Below are 21,347 nucleotides of genomic sequence, written 5' to 3' on the forward strand. Positions count from 1 at the left end.
TAACAAATACTATTCAAAATTATTAATGTTTAATTTTTGGTAATTTTAAATTTCACTTCAGTAAAAATTTGATTTCGGGAGATATAATTTGGCTTTGCGTTAAAAAACAAATTGTAATAACTTATTATTTAAAATCAGCACTTAATAATGTTAAAGACATTCACAATCATGAACTAACGAACTAAGTACTATTGAAGATTTAAACTTGTTGGATATTAGAGATAAGTGCAAAAGAAAAGTATACGAATTTAATAAAATAATTCAAGTGGATAATTATTTAAAACTGAAGGAAGTCAATAAAGGAAGGTACATTAAAACCTAGACGCAAAATACAGAGAAAAAAACGTGTAGAATTAACATGTACTACTTGAATCGAATATAAGATAAACAATTAACCTGCAGGTTATATATTTTTTTAAATATTGTGTATAAATTTAGAAGAATTGATTTATAATAAAATATTTATTACATTATTTATATATATATATATTTTTTTTATTGTAAATTACAAAATGTTGAAAAAAAAAACATAAAATTTATTATAATTTAGATAATCCATTTTATAAATTATGACAGCATTGTTGTATGCGAAATTGGTGCATATGGGCTATAAGTTGGCAGATAATAGTACCTTATTATCTTTCATGTACATTTATCCACATCCCACGTAGTGTAAATAAGCTGTAGCCAATGAACAACTAAGTTCTAAAACAATAAACGTATATTTTTTTAACTTTGTACGTTATTTAAAAAAACAAATAGTATGAGAAAATACTTATTTTTTACGAGCCGCTTGATACTTTATGTTTATATGCTTACAAACACAGGCTGACATGAATAGTGAAATGAAGGTAATACATATCTACAGCTGCATTGAATTCTAATATCTATACTCTAAAAGCCTTTCTATTGGTTTAAAATAGTAAAAAAGAGGCTCGTATATCTAAAATACTGAGTAGTGAGCATATTTTTCAAATGAAACTTTGAAGGAGCTCTTTTTTTTTTTTTGCATCCAGGATGAATTTTTATATTTACGCCATTAATTACCTAATCTAACCTAACTCTTGTAGCAGTACTACAATTCATGATTAATCACTACATGGTCTACATGTTTAAATAAACAATATAAATTTAAGTAATAAGTACAATAACTATTTAGTTATTGAAGATATAAATAATAATGAGTACATAAATAAAAAAACTGAAGCTTATAAATAAAATTTAAGTTAATGTAAATTCATCAACATTTAAAAAAAATAACACTTATAATAATTAAATTTTGTAAATTTAAGGGTTTAAAATTATACACTTATTATTTAAATAAATATAAGTGTTATTTTATATTTATAAATATTTTTCTTTTCAAAATGTTAATTAATTTAAAAAACTGATATTATATTTTTTAGTTTAAGTGTTAAAGTTTATTTTTATGTTTGTAGCCTATTATTATGTGTTTCCTTAAGTAGTTAAATTATTATTGCGCTACTTAAATGTTTGTTGCTGCCCAAGTGGTAAATCATGATATCCTTAGTAGCTTTATAAACTATTGTTTTTTAAATCTAAATTACCTTTTTCTACAATCTTGTAAAACAAAGTATTTTCACATACACAAAATTACCATATTTTAATTATAACAAAAATACAACGAATAATAACTTAATGTCTATGGGGTCTTTAGAGTAACGAGTTGTTACATAGGTTACAATGATTCTAATATTATGAAATATTAAAATATTTTACTTTTCTATAGCAAGAATATTGTATTAAATAAATAAACGATGTAAGTACTGTGTTATATTAGTATGTTTAAAATGTAAATATGTACCTGTTATTAATAGAAATGCGTATATGCTATATAAGTTTTTATTAATTATTTAAAATTAAGGCGAATTACAGTGTGTATTATGTTTATACATAGTGTTCACACTGATGAGATTTTTAAGAGAAAAATATGCAATTTAATAATAAAATTATATTAATACGGCGTAATGGATACGCAATTTAGGTACGTTGATGTCACCTATTGTTGGTTTTTCCAGTATTTCACAAACATTTCTTGTTATAATATATTATTATTTATCAAATTATGATATAGTTTAAGTAACTATTAATATGGTGACAATCCCCAATAAACATACATCATACATAAACGATTGAATTGTATGGTAACTGAGAATGAAATAATTTAAATTATATTTTATATATTATAAGTAAATAACTATTTATAATACAATAGTTATACGTAAATGGATTCAATACCTAATAATTTAGTATCTGTTAAGTAGTTACAATTTTTTGTTCATAAAATATATATATACGTAAAGGTAGTTTTAAACCTTTGGGTAATTCAGAGTAACACTATCATTCATTAATACGAGGCAAATGTCATTATCTAATAACGATTTGACAACGAAAATGTAATGACGAACGACAACTAACTAAAATATTATAATTTGATTGTTATTATTGTTACATGGTAAATTTAACTTATAAAGTGTAAGTAAAGTAGTGTGTAGTATATAAAACCTACCGCAGCGTATAAGGTATTGACGTTAATACACAAACACAACTAACTCTTGACTTACGCAGTTAAAGCTTAATAAATATAATAGAAAAAAATAATTTATATAATTAGATACCCTGCTTACCACGAGTTTATTTATGTAGACTTTCAAACACGGTTTTAACCCACCTGGAATTTCTATCCTTTAATAATTGTACCTAAATGCATATTATTTCATATACGTCTATAAATATGTAATGATAGCAATAGTAATTGATGGTAGTAGATCCCGAAAACGTCATAGCGTGTACGCGTGATATGCGTGTATCGTTGACCGTCGTGCACATCATATAAGACGGGTCAAGGTTTTTGTCGATAAATAATCCTACTGCGGCGATTTTATGTACAGGAACACCTGAACAGTTAACATTTTAGTACAGGTACAAAGTACTTGTATAGTAATAATAATAAAATAAAACACAATTAAATAACATTTCGTTTGAGATCTATAAATGCATATACAACTGGGTGCACAGATCGCTGACAATCTGATTTACATGTGGTAACTCGAATAGATTGGTTATGTTATGTGAGAAATCTTAGTACAATATATTATATGGTATAAAAATACCTAAATAATATCTAGACATCGCCGTCACCAAGGCGCTTTTGCGTGCGAGCTGGACATGATATTGTTATAACATGCGTGCACTAATGTTAAATATTATACGAATTTACACGAAACGAACGCGTGCCTGTATTGCAAAACATTGTATTATATCAATAATTATTTTATATCAAAAGTGCGATAATGATAAACAATTTAACAATGTAAGTATACAGTATGTTACAATTTTGTATGACTACATAACATGTAGTAACGTTACAACACATATATTATTAAAAAAATAAGTTGAGTAATGGGTCACTTTTTTTTTTAATGAACCGTTAGTGAATATTAATTAAAAAATGTAATATCCACTTTGCCTCTGTCGAATATTTGTTGAAACAAGAATCAAGTTTAAATTGAAATACTTATGGAGTATAAATATATCATCCGTAACTATCCAGCACGTAAGTGGTTACGGCAATATGTAATAGAGTCGCCTAAGTCTCAAAATCGTGTATTCATTTGATAGGTTTAAGTTGTACCGAAACATTTTCGCATCACTATTTGTTCATCTGATCCGTTTTTTCGTGGGACATTTCCCCATCACTACATTGAGATTGAATTTATTTATAATATAAAATATATTAAAACTATTATGAACAATAATATATTATATAAGTATATATAACATATCTTGTATATATTTTGTTATTAATTATACATTACTTCATTCGATATTTATCAAAATATAAACTAAAATTATTACTAGTAAAAATAAAAAATGTATAAAATAGGTGCTTTATAAAATTTTAAAAAACATGTTTATGTTGTAATACTAAATTACGAGCAACTCCGATTAAATATTAATCTATAGATCACACATTCGTCACGTGTAGATGCAATATTTTATATATGTCTATTAATATCTCGATATTTTTTCGGGAGATTTTTGTCATACGATAAACTGATAAATTTTTTCTTCAGTCTAATTGTGTTATTAAAAAAAAAATCTTAACAAGTATGACAGGATAGGACGCAGCTAACAAAGATAAAAATAAAGTTCAGATAATGAGAAACAAAATGACTTGAACTCTTAACGTTAAAAGCTAACTGACAGTCTGACATACCGGGCATCGATCTCTCCGACTAATATTAATACGATATACCCGTAAACAAGTACATTATAAATAGGACCCGAATGCAAATTGTATTATTTATTGGGTACTCTACATTCCAAGTACATGATTCGTTTCGTGTAACAGATACTTCAAAGAAAAATTTTTTACTTTACATTTTTTTTAATGTTTTTAATGTTTTTATCATTTTTATATAATTTTATAATATTTTAGTGTAAATGTTAATACGTTAACACGTTGTACAAACATTTTTCGTATAAATTATAAAACTAAAAATATTATTTAAAGAAATATTGATTTAAAAATACATTTGTTTTATGTATAACTATTAGGTATTCCAAAAAATGTCATCAACCATTCTATACACAAATGCTAAGTAACGTCTTTATCTATTTTCAGCGATTACCCGACGTGGTGTTTTTCCGCTATTTAAATAAATGACAACTAATTGGAAAATTAGAGATACATCGCAATTGCATTAATTTCCAATACCCCCCCCCCCCAGAAAAAAAAAGTACACAGTGATCACTGTTTACATCGAACCGCAGTTTCGTATCTCATTTCATTATTTCACGCGTATTTGTGCGCCTAAAGAAATTCTTTTTAATAATTTATTAACGGAACCATTACCTATTGCGCTACAATGGCATTTTTTCGAGCTTTTGAAACCGGGACCTAGTCATAAAATATATAATATAATATCACGAAACGTGTAATTCGCATACACGCGCGACACAACAATAATATCGAAATATACCTGTGCGAAAAACATCGAAAATCGATGTCAAGTGCTCTTCAGCCCACGTACAAACAGAAACTCTATTCGTGAACACACACACCCACAGAGAGGCGTGCGTGGACGGCGAACACGCGATGTGTCTATTATAAATGAATGCGGTGCACCGCTGGCTTGATGTGGTTGCGGCGACATCGGTTGTCGAGTGCGACGGGGCGCAGTCGTCGCGTTAGGTGACGTGTGCTGAGCGGGCGGCGGCGATCGGCGCGCAGACGTTTGCGCGGTTAGTCGGTCGGCGATGAGTACGCGTATTGTGATTCAAAAATAATAAGGTATCGCGCAGTAGCCGCCGCCGCGTGGTGACGACGGCGGCGTGTGGTGCGCGTGCCTTGCACGCGACGCCGTCGCCAGTGGCGGCACATGCGACACTGGGATGTGACACTCGGATCGCACGTCGCCCGTTCGCCGTCAACGGCGTCTGCGACATCGTTGTCGCCGGACCGCCGCCGGGACGTGTCGGCGTGGTGCGGCGGCCGGGTCGCGCGCGCTGGCGACCACCGCCACGCCGATGACGCGTTCGGGCACTACAACCATCACGGTGCCGCGGGATTTCCCGCCGGATTTTCCGGTTCACCGCGTACCAGATAACTTGCCAGGCAAATCCGCGAACGGCGATGATGGCGCGGCGCTTGCACGGGACGGTGCGCAGAATACGTCGGCATCGGCTGCACGGTTGCCCGGGGCTTAAGGCGCAGACATGGAAATATCATGACGACGAGTAAATAAACGTGTGTTAGCCCGGTCGTGCCGGCAACTAGAAATACTAGAAATACGGCACGACGTTGCAGATGGCTCTTGCATTTCCATCCCTTAAGTCCTGCACAACATGTTGTCTTACCTAAAAATTCGTTTCGTGACGCATACAGGTTCAAAATGTATTTATACATTTTTGTTTTCAAGTTATAATACTCATCATTGATAGTTGTAGGCGTTATAGCTTTATTATTTTGTTTTCTAGTGTCATTTTTCCCTTATATTCTTACGAACTTTTTTTATATCATAGCCTGTAGATCAATTTTCTTAAATTTTATATTTCAAACAACATTTTTACACCTCTAAAAATATTTATAATTTATACCTTTAACGGTAGAATTGAATTTTAACGTAGGAGCTCGCTTCTATTCATTCTATTCACACAAACGACGGTGTAATAAAATAGATAATCTAATATTGAATTTATATATTCAATAGGTTAAATAGGTACATTATTAAACAAAATTAAATTGTCATTTTTAAACTTAGCAAAAGCAAAATTCTTAACTAAATGAGTAATCGGTTATGTATTTTAGTAAGAGTGTATTGCTATTATTGATAATGATTAATAACATAGGTACTTACTTACCTACTGTAAATTATAATAATATGCTATAATCCGAAAATTCCGAAAAGGTAGGTATCGGCGCTATATAATAAACATTTTAATGCAAAAAAAAAAATGATAATGCGATGTTTAAACAATATGCGATTTATAAAAAATATATTGATTGAATGGAATTAATTTTTTTTTGAAAGGTGTTTTTGGTTAGTTCTAAAAATTTTGACAAGGCTATAAGCCTATAACATATTAGAAAAAAAAATTACACGTATAAGTATTAATATTGAGTAAAAATTCACAAAGATAGACTTTTTATAAAAATATTCAATATACCTTTAATGAATCATCATAGCAAATATTATAATAATATAGTAGTAAAGTGTAGAGTGTCGATTATCCGTAAGCCAATAATTATTTTGTATAAATTTATTTTTAGTTTAATTTAATTTAGTTGTATCATTCATTGTTTGTTTTATCGTGCTCCTACATGTTATGAAATACGAGATTATTTTATTTTCTACTACAGTTCACTCTAATGTGCAAAACAAAATTTATTATTATTTTAAACAGTTACCGACATTATATATTTTTATATTATGTAAGAATATTATACAAACATTTTTAGAATTTTTTTTTCATATTTTTAAATTTTAATTAATACTATGTACATGTATAATTTTAATAATATATCAATATATTAAAGTATAAATAATAAATAATATTTTTAAATTCCTAAAATTAGTTTCTAACTTTATTTAATTGTTATTTGATTGTTAGCACCCCAATGCTCTCAATTATTATATACTACAGTACCGTGGTTATCAACCGGTGTGTCGTCGAATAAGTCCAAATGTGTTGCATGAAGTACTTATTATTAAAGACGAAATCCTGCTCAAAAATTTAACTAATTTTAAACTGCATTGGTAGCTTCATTTGTAACTATAAAAGGATCTTGTTTTTAATATTTTTTTGACGGACTCCCATAAAAAAATCAACCTTATAATTAATTACAATTGAGATTGATTTTGAAAAATTTTATCCGTTTTAGTACTATTTGCTAATTGCTATACGTTTACATAGTTATTATTATTTATACTAATAAAATTATATTATCTAATGTTTCATTATTATTTTAATCAACCTTTACCAAATTATTATTTTAACGAATTCAACGATAATTGATGTCAAGGGTAGATGACATTGTTTGATATAGAATGTTGAATGTTATACAAATACTATCACAACCTATTTAACATATATTATGATAAAAGTTTTAAATCGATTTTTTTTTATACAAAAACTTTTTTATCCATTTAAGCATTCGACTACATTGTATAAATAAACTAAACATAAACATTGAACAAGGGTATATTATTCAAAAATCTAGTTATAAAAATGTTATACTAGAATCAGTGGATAGGAACATATTTTTCTCTTTTTTGATTAAATTTTAAATATGTCTAGAAATCAACCGTTTATAAAAATTCTATAAAATCACAATGCTGTGATTTTATAGATAACTAATCTTAATTGTATAAGGTTAGGTATATAAATTCAAACGATTCAACTTTTTTTTTGATTTTGATATCTATGAAAGTTCTATAATATTATTTTAATTTATTACTATAATTTTTCAAAATAATAAAATTAAAATTTATTATTATTTTTAATTGCGATAAATTTCCTAGGTACCCCATATCTGAATTTATTATCACCATCTATTTGTGATTAGTCTAACAAACTAGTTACATGGATAAAAACTGTATATATATAAATGAGACTGTGTGACTGATTCATAATCAATGTAAGAGCCAAACCTATTAGAGTTATCGATTTGAAATGTTGAGGGTAGATAAATATTATAATTTCACCGTGCATTAAGAAAGGATTTTTCAAAATTTTGATTTAGAGGGGTTGAAATCGACGAAAAACAAAATTATATATGTAAATTGTATATAGGAATACATTGATGAGTAAGTGCTATTAAGGCGTGAATCTTTAGTTTATTTAGACTCTTTTTCACATGGACAATTTTATATGACATGCTTCAGAGTCAGTACGTCCACAAGTTTAATAATTTTGGCATCTAATTGGAAATACATCAAATGTAGTTTATAGAGAAGTTTTATAATAAAATTGTTGTCATAAATTATTATTTTGTATAAAAACCTAATATACTAAAATTTCGCGTGCCAAGCCGCGTTGGGTAACCTACTAGTTATATTAAATATTACAATCGAAACAATTTTAAATATCTAATAAAATATTTCACATTTTTATTACAAAATTCTAATTCTATAAGTGAATATATAAAATATTGTAGTCACCAAGTCACAACCTGATTTAGAGTCAATTAAGACTCAAATTAGCAGACACTAGGGTGATAGTTATTTAAAACTTATTTATAATTTAAATAATATAAAATAATGCAAATACTATGATTGGGGGAGGCTTTAACTAAAGTGAAAAAAAAGTACAATAAAAATATTAGTAAGTAAGTATCTAGAATGTAAATCATTATTCATTGTGAAGGAAAACTATAATTACATCCTAAATCTGTATTTTTTAAATAGTAATTAGTCTTCTAGTTAAAATTATATTTAAAATTAAAATAGGTTACTTTAAACAACATAGAAAATAGTTTAAACAATTAATTTTATATGATACTGATAGGTATTGTGTATTTACGTTAAATTAATTTTGTCACTATGATACATTAATAACATAATTACAAAAGGTTATCACCATACCACACAGTATTTAAATATTCTGGTCTCAGAGAAATAAAGAAAAATAATTAGGTTAATCCATAATATATTTGAATAATCAATTAAATTTTATATTTTATTAGGTTGAACAAGTGGATGTTTGTGAAGAACATAACAATAAAATATCTATACATGATGATTTTAATAGTTCTCAAGTAAACAAATAAACATTTTTAAATATACTTTTAACATGCATACACAATACATATATACTTGCTACAATTATTTTAATTTTAAATAAAATATTATTTCACTTACAGGAGTTCCCAGAAGTATTAACAATTAACGGTAGTTGGATATATGGCTTAAATGCAGGAGGATCAAGGAATAATTTAGACATGTTTGAAACAAATCCTCAATATTTGCTCAAATTTCCTACAGGTAGTATTTTATTGTATCTATTAGAAGATAGCAACTAGCATCCGGACCACAGGGTACATTTTTTACAGAACCCAATGGTCACATATTTACAAAAAATACAATATAGTTTTTACATCTTTAAAATATAATGATAAATAAGAATATTAATTTTGGACCAAGAGAAGTTTGTCAATTTTCAAAACAAACCCTTATAGAAATTAGTTGATAATATATTTTTAATTTTCAGGAATTTTAGAAGAAAATTTATTTGTTACAATTAAAATAATATTAAAAATAAAACGGATAAACAAAAAAAATCCATTATATGTTGCATTTTTTTTATTCAAAGTAAATTCATCTATTATTTTTATCAGTTATTATTATCAAACTTTGAAATTATCAAAGACAAACATATATTTTTAGAACGATTGTGAACAAAAAGAAACATTAGGAGCTGAATATTTTTTGTGTACTGAACCTGAAGGCAGTTCAGGAGTATTCAAAGCAAAACAAGTCATCTCAGAAACATTTGTGGTGTCTACATTGAAAAGCTATGTTATAGTACCAGCTACCTTTAAACCATTTCAACAAGGTGAATTTGTGATGAAAGTGATGGTTGACCGAAAAATTGACTCCGAATTAAAAAAATTGATACCACCAACAAGACCATCTGTTGGGAATATTAACATATAATAATAATTGTATATTGTACAATACTGAATTTATATATTAATTATTTCATTTGAGTGCATTTCATTGTTAAATAGTTAATAAGCAAACTAATGTATTTTTCACATTAATAAACATCATAATATATAGTATATACCAAAAATATGAAGGCTTAATCAGCATACAGTGTTCCAAATATTTAATTGATTTGCATTATAACATTGTAAGCTACATAATGGTAAACCTGTTCGAGAGCACGAATATTTCTTAGGATTTTCACATCCATCTACACCACACATTTTTTGAGCAGGTGGAGGCCTATTTAAAAAAATATTAATAAATAGTATTAGTTAAACAAAAATACATTTTATAAATAATATGTATTAAAATAGAAATAGTGTCTGAAAATGCATAGGGTGTAACCTAATAGGTTCTAGAGTAAAATTATAAAAATGGATGTGAACATAAACATTGAATAATAATTAAAAATGTTTTTATAAGTATGAGGTATTATAATTACATTTACATAATATGATTATTATTTAAATGATGAAACATACTTAATTAATGATTTTTTGAGAGGAAATTCGACACCTTCTGGAAATAGTAGAGACACTTTGTCATTTTTATTTACATAAATAATATTATTAACAGCCTTTCTTGCCATCCGGCCTTTAGCATTTGTTTTAGATTTGCTTTCATGTTTTTTCAATAATCTTTCCATGGTACGTTTTTTATCATTTTCCCTTTTTTCATCTGCTTGTTGTTTTCTTTTTTGTGATTTAATAGCTTTTTTTTGTAGCATTTCTGGAGTTAATACTTTTTCCCGATATCCTATAATTAAGAAATTATTAAGAAATTTGATTGGAATAGTAATAATTTAAATTTAAAGACCTGAAGGCAATGCAACGAGTTCTTCGGTGAATTCTTTGTCAGACTTTCTATCAAACATAGCTCTTTGTCTAGCGGTCATCATTTTTGGATCCTTTTTTTTAATTTTCTTTAATTCATCATCAACTTCATCCAATTTACCTGTTTCGATTGCTTTTAACCATCGTTCTTCATCACTTGATCCTGGATTGTCTTTATTATTTTTTACTTTTTTTTTCTTTATCCCTGAACTTTGCAAGGTTGCTTTAGTTGTAAGAGGTGGACTAAAATAGTACAATTTAATATAATATTAATATTTATAATATCTATAAGTATTTATTTTCTTTTGATATTTTATTGTTTTTGATTTAATCTAAATTGGAAATATTTTAATTTACTAATATAAAAAACACTAACCTGGATGTCATTACATCGACATATTCATCATGACCAGACATGTTGGTTTAAGATTAATGATCACTAGCAAACACAATAAATTATAAGTTATGACTATAGAAAGTAAGAAATGTATTTATATTAATTGTTCTACAATGTACAAATAACTTATAGTTAAAATCTAAAAAAATATTAACAAGTAATTTTTAATTTTCTATATTGCCTTAAAATATAAAATAAAAAATATATTTTATAATGGTTATAGCATCAAACAATATACAAGTGATGACTGTAATGCTGGTACTAAATTAGAAATTTGTATATTCTGCAATAAAATAATGAATGTTCCATACTCTTTATGAATACTAGATTATTATTTAATATTTAGATTCATTTGTTAATAATCGTTATTCATTATCATTTTACACTTTTGTAATTTTGTATATTGTGTTTGACTGGTGCTACTGGACGCCGGACGGTAGTGTTATGTTTTTGTTTTTTTTTTATCCCTCCTATTCTATTGTATTTAGTGTTATCACAAATTACTGAATCTTATCACAGAATATTTTAAGCAATGTTATCACAGAATAATTTTAAATATTTATTAAGTCAAATGCCAAAGAGTACTTACTACTTAACTATATAGTAAGTGGTTAGATGTTAGTTAGTATACCGCATATAATAATATTACTCTATGGTATACCGATTACCGGGTAATATTAGTTAGGGTTTTGGGTACTTTTCTCGAAATCATGGTTAAAAATTAAAACACTTAAAACTTAAAATATTAAATAAATAGTAAATACTAGTGTTGTTCGAGTACTCGACTTTGGGAAAAATTTTCGAGTCGAGTACTTGAACTCGACTCGACTCGACTAAAAAAATTTTGTATTCGTAAATACGAGTACTCGACTTGAACCAAATACTCGAATTGAATCGAGTACTTGTTTCAGTGTTTCACTATATAGTATAATTATGTAAAAATAATTATTAAATGTTGAAACTATAAATAACTGAGAGAACCCAAATACGAGTATTCGCGATAAGAATTCTAGGATGGTTGATGGTTTAAACTTTATATTATAGTAACTATAGTAACCTAAATATCAATTGCTGCATGTATGAAAGATCGCTGAGAACGGATATACCGACTTGGGTGATTTTTTTTTTAATATTCTGGAATTGTCTAATACTCGACTCTTTTTTCGAGTACTCGACATTTTTCGAGTACTCGAATTTTGAACTCGACTCGACTCGATGTAATTGAAACTCGATTCGACTCGACTTGACTTCAAAAAAACCAATACTCGCCCAACACTAGTAAATACTAAATAGTTTGTTAATTGTTTGTGTTTAGTTTTACTGTTTATGCTATAATAAATAAAATAACTCTTAAAATTTTAAATTGTAATTATTAATTACTAATTAATAATATAAGAATTGAGTAGAATAGCGAAATACTTGTAATCATGGATATGGAAAGCAATGAGAAATGTAAGCTTTTACTTGCTCGTGGCACAGGGCATAAGAATATGGACGACGGCATTTTTAAAAAATTCGACGATAGATTTAAAATCTATAGACGAGTTGGACCTTTTGAAATTTTTGAAAAATCTGACAAACCAAGGTATAACCAATAGTTTTTATTTTATAACATTTTAAATTTGATAATAACTAATTTAAATTTCAGGGTTAAAACTTTTTTTTGCAATGTGGATGGTTGTGCTACAGTTTTCACATCAATGACTGATTACGATTTACATTATAATTCAAATCATCGTTATACTTGCTCTTACTGTCGTAAATTATTACAATCTGCACATCTCTTAGATTTACATTTGAGTGAAGTACATGACAACTTTTTTAAAGCCTGCTCTGCTAAAAAACCTATGGTATTAAAGTATATTGCTTGATTATAATATTTTGATAGTAATTTTATACCTAATTTTAGTTTAAATGTTTCGTTGAAACATGTAATACACTGTTTTGGAATCCTGAAGAACGAAATCTTCATTGCATAGACATTCATCAAATTTCAAAAAGTTTCTTGCAGCATTATGGAAATAAGTAATAATACAAATAATTGTTTATTTATTTTATACTGGAAATTTAAAATTAATATACTTTCTTATTTTTATATTTAAGGAAAAATCAGAAACAAAACAAGAAAATAAAATATACTGAACCTCCAAATTTAGATGAAATGTTTAGTTCAAACATGACTATGGATTAATTAAAAAAAAAAAAACTTAAACAAATGTTATCTATGAAATAATGTGACAATATAAATATATTTATGTATATTATAAAGATTTAAGTCTATTTAAGTCTTTTAGAAAATTAAGTATGAATAATTATTGTTTGAATCAACAATTTTACTTAAGAATTTGTCTTATAAGATATTTTGTTGTATTTTTAAATTATTTACTAATTAATAAATTTGATAAATGATCTGAACAAAAATTTTTTGTTTTGTTTCATACCAAATATGTTTACACAATAAAATACAAACATATGTATAACAAAATTAATTTAAGATTGTCATAATAGTTTTTATATAATTAAAATACACAATGCAAATAATATGCATCACATTTCAAACAATTTATTCCATTGGTTATTTTATTCTTTTTTGTCGCTGTCATCATTATTGTTAATAGATAATTCTTGAAATTATTATTCAAAATCATAATTTTCATAATTTAAGATATGTTTAGGAATTTCTGGAAAGAAACTTGTATTTTCAACCATACTGTTCTAATTTCATAATGATTCATTTATTTATCCAATTCAGCCAACTTGCACATGGTAATAAGAAAGTTCTTAAGCAATTTTTTATTGATTTTTAAAACAAAATTTTATGATCTTATCAATTTACCTTTTATTATGCTTAAATCATAATTTAAATAGCATTTAAATATTTAAAAGCTTGTCTTAATTCAACCTAATATTTTCCCTTTAGTTTCTTTTATAAACATAGTCTAAAATTCATCTTTGTTATTTATTAAATCTACAGCATTAAACAAAACCAATAGGTATTTTAATAAAATATTATGACATTGTGGCTAATATTATGTAATTATAATATCTCTACACATAAATTGGTTTTTGAAAAGCAGCTATAGTTTAATGTTGGTAAATGAATAGATACAGCTATACCAGTGTTGTGATAGAATACAGTAATAAATTAGAAACACGTACAATTTCAATACTGCTCAGTTAATAATTTTATTTTAGTCGTATACTTGGTTATTTTAAAATTTTGAATGATTGTAATTAAAAACTGTATTATTTTTTATAAATAACTGAAAGTTTCAATTAGATCCCCTACCATTTCAATATAACATCAGTCAATTATATTTAAATAATTAAAATGTATTTAGTGGTGATAAAAGTAATATGTTAACCACAGTATTTACAAAGTTATAATAAATATAACCACATTTTGATTTACAGTAATTCATATAAATACAAATGGTTACTTAAGAAATAAATTATATTAATACTATATTTTATTATTTTACTACAGTCCTAAGTAATACTATGTATATTTATTTTAATCAATAACTAAATATGCATACACATAACAAGTGGTAGTTGTAAAATATTTTATAATTCTTGGATTCTAAAATAAACAGACAAACCAGAAGCCATGGCTGTTAAGTCTATTGTTTCTCTTTTACAGTTAATTTTCCACAAGTGTGTGTTATAAAAACTAATAGTAAAATTGCTTGTATAAAATAGTTTAATAGTAAATTATAAGAAAACCAACTTTCTTTTTTTTTTTTTTTGTTCAACTCTTATCTAGCTTTTGTAAAAACAGTCGTGTTAGAAATTTAAATGATAAATGTCTTTAAAGTATAATAATTTTTTGAAAACATAAACTAGAAATAATTGAAAAAATGTTGATATGTGTACTGTGAAAACAATAATTGTTTAATTAATTTACACAAAATCTTATACAATATTGTTGAATTTTTTATAGACAATAATTTAAAGAAAAAAATATTTTTTTATGTTTGAAAAATTAGGAAACATGGATTTATATGTAATAAAAATATAGAAATATGTACATAATTTATAAAATATGTAGGAAAAAATTTTTAATTTCTGTAAAAGTAAAATTTATGTAAAAAATACATTAAAAGTATCAAAATGATGTAATGTGTTGCATTGAACAATTACTATTTCTTTTAAATTAGGTCTCAAAATATTTTTAAAACAGTTAAATGATCGTCCCACATTGACCGATGAAATTTGGAGCATATTTAAAGGCGATAATTCCAAATTTTTGTTAAAATTTCTACCAATCATTATTTTTTCATTGAATGTTTTGAAATCAATATAGCCTGGATTTTTATCTGTAATAGCATACATTTTTCATCTCCTATTTGTCTGCCTACGAGTTTTCTATCTTTAATTTAGCAATTTGTATACTATCATTTACAGACATATTTTTTATTTTATTATTGTTTGTGCAATAAAACTAAAATTAATTGGGATATAAATTATATTATTTTTTAATGTTTCATTTTGTATAATATTTTGAGCTTTTCCAATAGCAATAGAAAATTCTCGATCTAATTTTTTGTATTTTCGAAGTCTTCACAATAATATTGAGCAGCTATCAACCATGTGCTATACTTAGTAATTATTGGCTTGGGTGTTGGAACAAGATCAGGGTACCTACATTTCTCTAAAGTTTGTTGTAAAATTTAGAGCTTTCAAAAAGAATTTATACAATAACATGAGACATGTAGCTTTGTTCACTGCAACTTGGTTTGAAAATGTATATATGATGAAATGATAAAATATTTACAAATTAGTGAAGTATAGAAAGTATGTAATTATACCAAAATAGGTAATAATAAGTATGATTTAAATAACTATGAACATTTTTCATGAAGTTTTAATATCTTATTAATTAAATTTAAATTGATCCAATAAAAATCTGTACTTACTAATAAATCCATTTTGTACTTATTAATCTTGTCTTTTTGAAAAAAATGTGGTGAAATTAATTTTTACTGTAAGTGAAAGGAATTAAAACTTTAAACTATAATATACATTTTTATTAATGCAACGTATTAAATTAGCTTTGATATACATAAAGGACTACTCAAACACACTTAAATAACATACTTATTAAGTTATCTGTTATTCAGATTTGTAAAAAAGTTTCATAAAAAGTATAATTTTTTAAGTGTCTTTATTGTATTTTTAAATTAAATTTACTTATACCTAGTAAAAAATAAAAAGTAATGAAAAAAAAAATTTCAAGACTAAATTAATTTAATACAAATATTTATTTCGGCAAAGTAATAACTAAGGTAGATAGGTTAAAAATATAATATACGACAAAAATATATTAATTGGGCAGCATAGTAGTTCCTCCACCCAAGTTGCCTGCACTACCTGGACCTAGCAACAGCTAAAATAAAACAAAAATGTATTATTAAATTTAATAATAAAATCAATAAATTATTAAGATAAGTACTTGTTTTGAATGATTTTTCTGTGCTTCTTCCATTTGTACGCGTTCAGTTTCAAATAATACGGGCATAAGTAACAGAGCCGCTGTTGTTGAGACATACCATGTCGAAGTACACGCAAATAAGTAAGTGTCTGTAAACGATTTTGGATTATTCAATAATTCATGGTAAGTGTGAGATCAATATCTTACCTACGATGAGTTTACCAGTGGTATTAACTATTTTTTCGGTGCCCTTTCTTAGAGATTCTGGAAACATCTCTGTTAACGCCCACAAACGTTCACCTAAAGTTTCATCCTACACATGGTGACAAAGATATTGTATAAAAGAAAACTCGAATAAGGTAAAGTACATTTTATAAAAGTGTATTAACGAACTTCTTCGTCGTCATCGAAGTTTTCTGACATTGGTGTTACATCCTTATTACTGTCGGTCATCGATTCCATGCCGCTGTCTGTGCTCCAAGGTTGTACCTTGTCTGAATCCGACAATTCTAAGTCCTCCGCAGTGGTCATTAGACAAACACGACCTGTAGCAGTGTAATTTATCGTAGGAGGAGCGAAGTGAGAACGTGTGGAAATGGAAAAAGATTAAGAATTGTGATGTATTATGTATTAATTGTATTACACGGTAGCACACTATGGCCATTCAATATAATACAGGCAACGCGGCGTGATAACCTTATCAAACATACAATCAATAGGCCCTTATCAGCTGTTCCTAACCATTATAGATTCGATTCTCCTTGACAACATCAGTAATAAAGTCATTTGAGTTATTTTATTTAAAAATTTAATAATTGTTCTTTGTAGTTACTAATTTGTAGTTTAAACAAATTTATAGTGTTCACAAATAGTATACAATTTTTAAGATTATTCTCGTATAATCTGGAACTTGGAAGAATATAAACTGTAGTAAGATGTATGTAAATATATTGTAATATATTATGTAATAGACAATAGTTATATTAAAATCACTGATGTATACCTACTAATATTATTTATAGTACATATCTGTGCTCTGTAGGTAGTTAAAAAGAATTATAAATTTCAAAAAGATTTGTTTTAAAATGTATTGAATTAATTTTTAAATAATACATCCTATTCACTATTCTACTTCTTTTGATTATAGGTTACTTTATACTTACGTGTTTAAGTTGTTATACACACTTAATTTTAATATACCTAAACCAGTGGTGGGCATCTGGTGGCTCGCGAACCTTTTTTATCTAACCCATTTTAAAATTACATCATATAATTTTAAAGTTTAAAATTCACATAGACAAAATAAATGCATATTTTGAATGACTTTTTTTGTTTGCTTTCTATGTTTTGGCCTGTAAGATTTTAATTTTCTAAAAACTGGTTTTCTAGTAATTTTGAGTGGCTTATCCCTGTAATAAACGATAATACAATTTTAATATTAAATTATCTGAAGAGATAGTTTTAGATTCATCGAATTTATTAGAGACATTGACATACGTGTATAGGTTTGTCTTATTATTATATTTTATACATGTAATCAGTTCGCAACCTTTTGATGCAGTAAAAATGGCAAACTGTGTTTTCAAAATTTAACGTGATTTCTAATAGCAAATTAAATCCAATTACTGATTTTTGTCGTTTGTAGGGGCAACAGTAAAAAAAAATTCTGAGTTTATTTCATAATCGGTGAAAACAAAAATTTACCTAACCGTTCTGCTTTAAAATAGGTGTTGATAGTGTCTGTCGTAATTGAATGTAATAGATTTGTTAAATTTAAATTAATGATTTCAATGATAGATCATTGTATATCAAGAACGATTTTTAGCGGTGACCATCTATTAGTCATTAGATCGTATTATTGTTACGTCCTGTTGAACAACGCCGATTCATATATCAACGCGGAAATGATAGTTCTGATATATTATTTAATATATTGTAAATCTTTGATATTAATAACCAAAACAGTGAGTGGTGTTATAACCTGCCTCTAAGCGTCTTGAATATCCCCAGCCGTTTTATGACCTCTGACTCATGTTGCCCTTTTAAATGGTCTTCGTACTATAAGAGTCGGCGGCGGAGGTGGTGACTCGTGATGACATGTGCACCCTAACTGCGTGATTTGTATTTTTGAATAGAGATAGGCCTCGTCTTCTCACAGTAGCGATGTTTTCTGAAAAGTCCACGGCGTGTAGTTGTGTTTTAATTGCTTAATTAAATGTTATATTGCACGCAACATCCGTTCAGGCCTCTTATTGTCCGTATCATTCATTTCACAAAACATGTGTCACCTCGTGGCGTGAATACATGCGTATGAATTATCGATTTATTTACAGGTCCGTATGAACATAAGTATTTCAATATAATATTCAATATTATACGGAAACTGTGATATAAATCATAGTGTTATTACAGGGTCCGTGACATTATATATAAGTACTATTTACTAAGTATATTTTATTATTTTTTTAACTATTAATTCAGGATGAGCCAAAGAAACGGGAAAATTAGAAATAACTCTTACATACATTTAAAAAGATTATCTTCAATATTATTGCGGGAAACGTTCAAATGCTGTGTACCTACATAATATGTCATTCAAAGTTTAAAAACTAAAATATCAAGTTTGGAAAATACGTAATATCGGTAAAATAGTGTCTGTTCTTCTGTATGCATTTCTAAAACCATGTGGTGTGGTTTTGCATGACAGTAACATATTATTGGGAATCAAAGCAATTTCTTCTTTTCAACTGGAGAATTGTTGTTGGGCAAGTGCTAGCTAGGTATACACTTTCTTGCACAATTTGAATTTTTTAAGGTTAAAAGTTCAAATTATTTAAAGTATTCGATGGACAGTTGTTCGTTTGAGATTCAATGTTATAGTTTGTTTTCTTACAGAACGTAGTGGCCAATGGGCTGTTTTAAAACGACGTTCAAACTGCTTCAATGTTCTGAAGGGTTTATTGAGTTCCTTGAGCTCCTGATGGTTTCTTTATGAGAGCTGATCCTGTCTCTTCAAAATAATTTTCAACCCAAGTTTTGATTAATAAATGGTTAAGTACCAGTAAACACAATAATAATTTTGTGGGAGTGGTTGAGGGTTCAGACCCCTCCACTTACATCCTTACTAAACATTATGTTAAAAATATTATCATGAATTTATAATAAACTTAAAAATTTTAAATCCCATGAATAGTAGTTTTTGAATAGTTATCTATAACTATTAACTAATATCGTTATTGTTCTGATAATTTGATAAAACTAAAATTGATTAAAATTTGAACTTCAAGATTTCTGTTTATTAGTATCTCATTATCTCACTCTAATTATATTTATCATTATTGATTTATTTATTCATATTCCACACTTCATAAAGGATTTAAATATAATTTTATTTTTGTTTCTTAAATTTAAATTTATTTTATTTTTGAAATAGATATGTACTATGAATAATGAAAAAAAAGCTTTAAGGAATTTGATAGAATCGTAATTCGTGACAGCGGGAAATTAACTAAATAATGTATATCTATGATGAACGAAAAAAATATCCCTAAAGAAATCAAGTTAATACAATTACCTACTGACATAAAAATAATTTCATTCATGAAAAGTTTTGACTAACATTTTAATGGGCCTCAGCAATAGTCTGTTTAGGTAGGTATATATATTTTGAGCATAATATAATAAATTATATTTCATCTTCCTATTGTTTATTTATGAGCTATGAACTACTACCTACGTATTTATGCATTAAAATTTCATTCAATTTATGATTTCTTCCGCTTTAATAATTCTAATGAATGGATTTTGTTTTTAACCTGGATTATCGTTCATGACTCATTGAACAACAAAATTATTTATGATCATTGTATAAAATTGTATATATTGTATATTTATATATCAATTGCATGAAATTGCTAACTTGCCTTTAAAATCAATGACTAATCATTGGCATAAATACATTTTTTATTTATAAAGAGTAGGTACTTATTTTATATTTTATTTATTTAAAATTTATAAAATAATTAAAATGTACCTATAGTTATAAAAAAATAAAATAAAAAGCATGGTGGTTATATCTAAAATTAATTGATAATATTAGATACTACTCTAAAGTCAAAATACGTAGGTATCAACTATACCAATTACCAATAGCTTAGGTTTTAACTTTCAATAAAAAAATTTAAATAAATACTTACTAACTATGTATTTTACAAAATAAGATTTACTATTCAATTTTTATTTAATTATTCATAAACCGAAAAATCTCTGTGTTAATAATTTGTATTGTATCTACGATGAAACAATATATAATAGCTGTGTTAGTTAATATTATAATAAAATTTACCAATAATTGTTTGTAAACGCTTTAACTATAATATAGTATTTAAGTAGGTAAGTCGTAAGTATAGAGACAATCATAATAATATTAGTGTAGCCTCAGTCGATCA

General features: G+C 26.8%; 4 protein-coding genes across 4 annotated transcripts; 2 read left to right on the forward strand and 2 right to left on the reverse strand.

Moving 5' to 3' along the window:
• The first annotated feature begins 833 nt into the window (after positions 1-833).
• LOC112602211 (calpain-A-like) lies at positions 834-9,664 on the forward strand. The gene is made up of 3 exons (XM_025350163.1): positions 834-851; positions 9,212-9,283; positions 9,389-9,664. The coding sequence occupies exons 1-3, from the start codon at positions 834-836 to the stop codon at positions 9,545-9,547; spliced, it is 249 nt and encodes an 82-aa protein (XP_025205948.1). The 3' UTR covers positions 9,548-9,664.
• A 402-nt stretch (positions 9,665-10,066) lies between these two features.
• Positions 10,067-11,585, reverse strand: LOC112602280 (INO80 complex subunit B). The gene is made up of 5 exons (XM_025350273.1): positions 11,445-11,585; positions 11,052-11,311; positions 10,718-10,991; positions 10,315-10,475; positions 10,067-10,158 (listed from the first exon to the last, which is right to left on the reverse strand). The coding sequence occupies exons 1-4, from the start codon at positions 11,483-11,485 to the stop codon at positions 10,334-10,336; spliced, it is 717 nt and encodes a 238-aa protein (XP_025206058.1). The 5' UTR covers positions 11,486-11,585; the 3' UTR covers positions 10,067-10,158; positions 10,315-10,333.
• Positions 11,586-11,997: 412 nt separating this feature from the next.
• LOC112602281 (zinc finger protein 511) lies at positions 11,998-13,701 on the forward strand. The gene is made up of 4 exons (XM_025350274.1): positions 11,998-13,050; positions 13,114-13,315; positions 13,375-13,490; positions 13,569-13,701. Exons 1-4 carry the CDS (start codon positions 12,893-12,895, stop codon positions 13,654-13,656), a joined length of 564 nt encoding a protein of 187 aa, XP_025206059.1. The 5' UTR covers positions 11,998-12,892; the 3' UTR covers positions 13,657-13,701.
• Positions 13,702-16,721: 3,020 nt separating this feature from the next.
• LOC112602282 (mitochondrial import receptor subunit TOM22 homolog) lies at positions 16,722-17,567 on the reverse strand. The gene is made up of 4 exons (XM_025350276.1): positions 17,293-17,567; positions 17,107-17,212; positions 16,921-17,048; positions 16,722-16,854 (listed from the first exon to the last, which is right to left on the reverse strand). Exons 1-4 carry the CDS (start codon positions 17,428-17,430, stop codon positions 16,792-16,794), a joined length of 435 nt encoding a protein of 144 aa, XP_025206061.1. The 5' UTR covers positions 17,431-17,567; the 3' UTR covers positions 16,722-16,791.
• Between the last annotated feature and the right edge of the window lie 3,780 nt (positions 17,568-21,347).

The sequence above is a fragment of the Melanaphis sacchari genome, unplaced genomic scaffold (assembly GCF_002803265.2).
Source record: "Melanaphis sacchari strain LSU unplaced genomic scaffold, SCAv2.0 Contig85_pilon_pilon, whole genome shotgun sequence".
NCBI classification, from domain to species: Eukaryota; Metazoa; Arthropoda; class Insecta; order Hemiptera; family Aphididae; genus Melanaphis; species Melanaphis sacchari.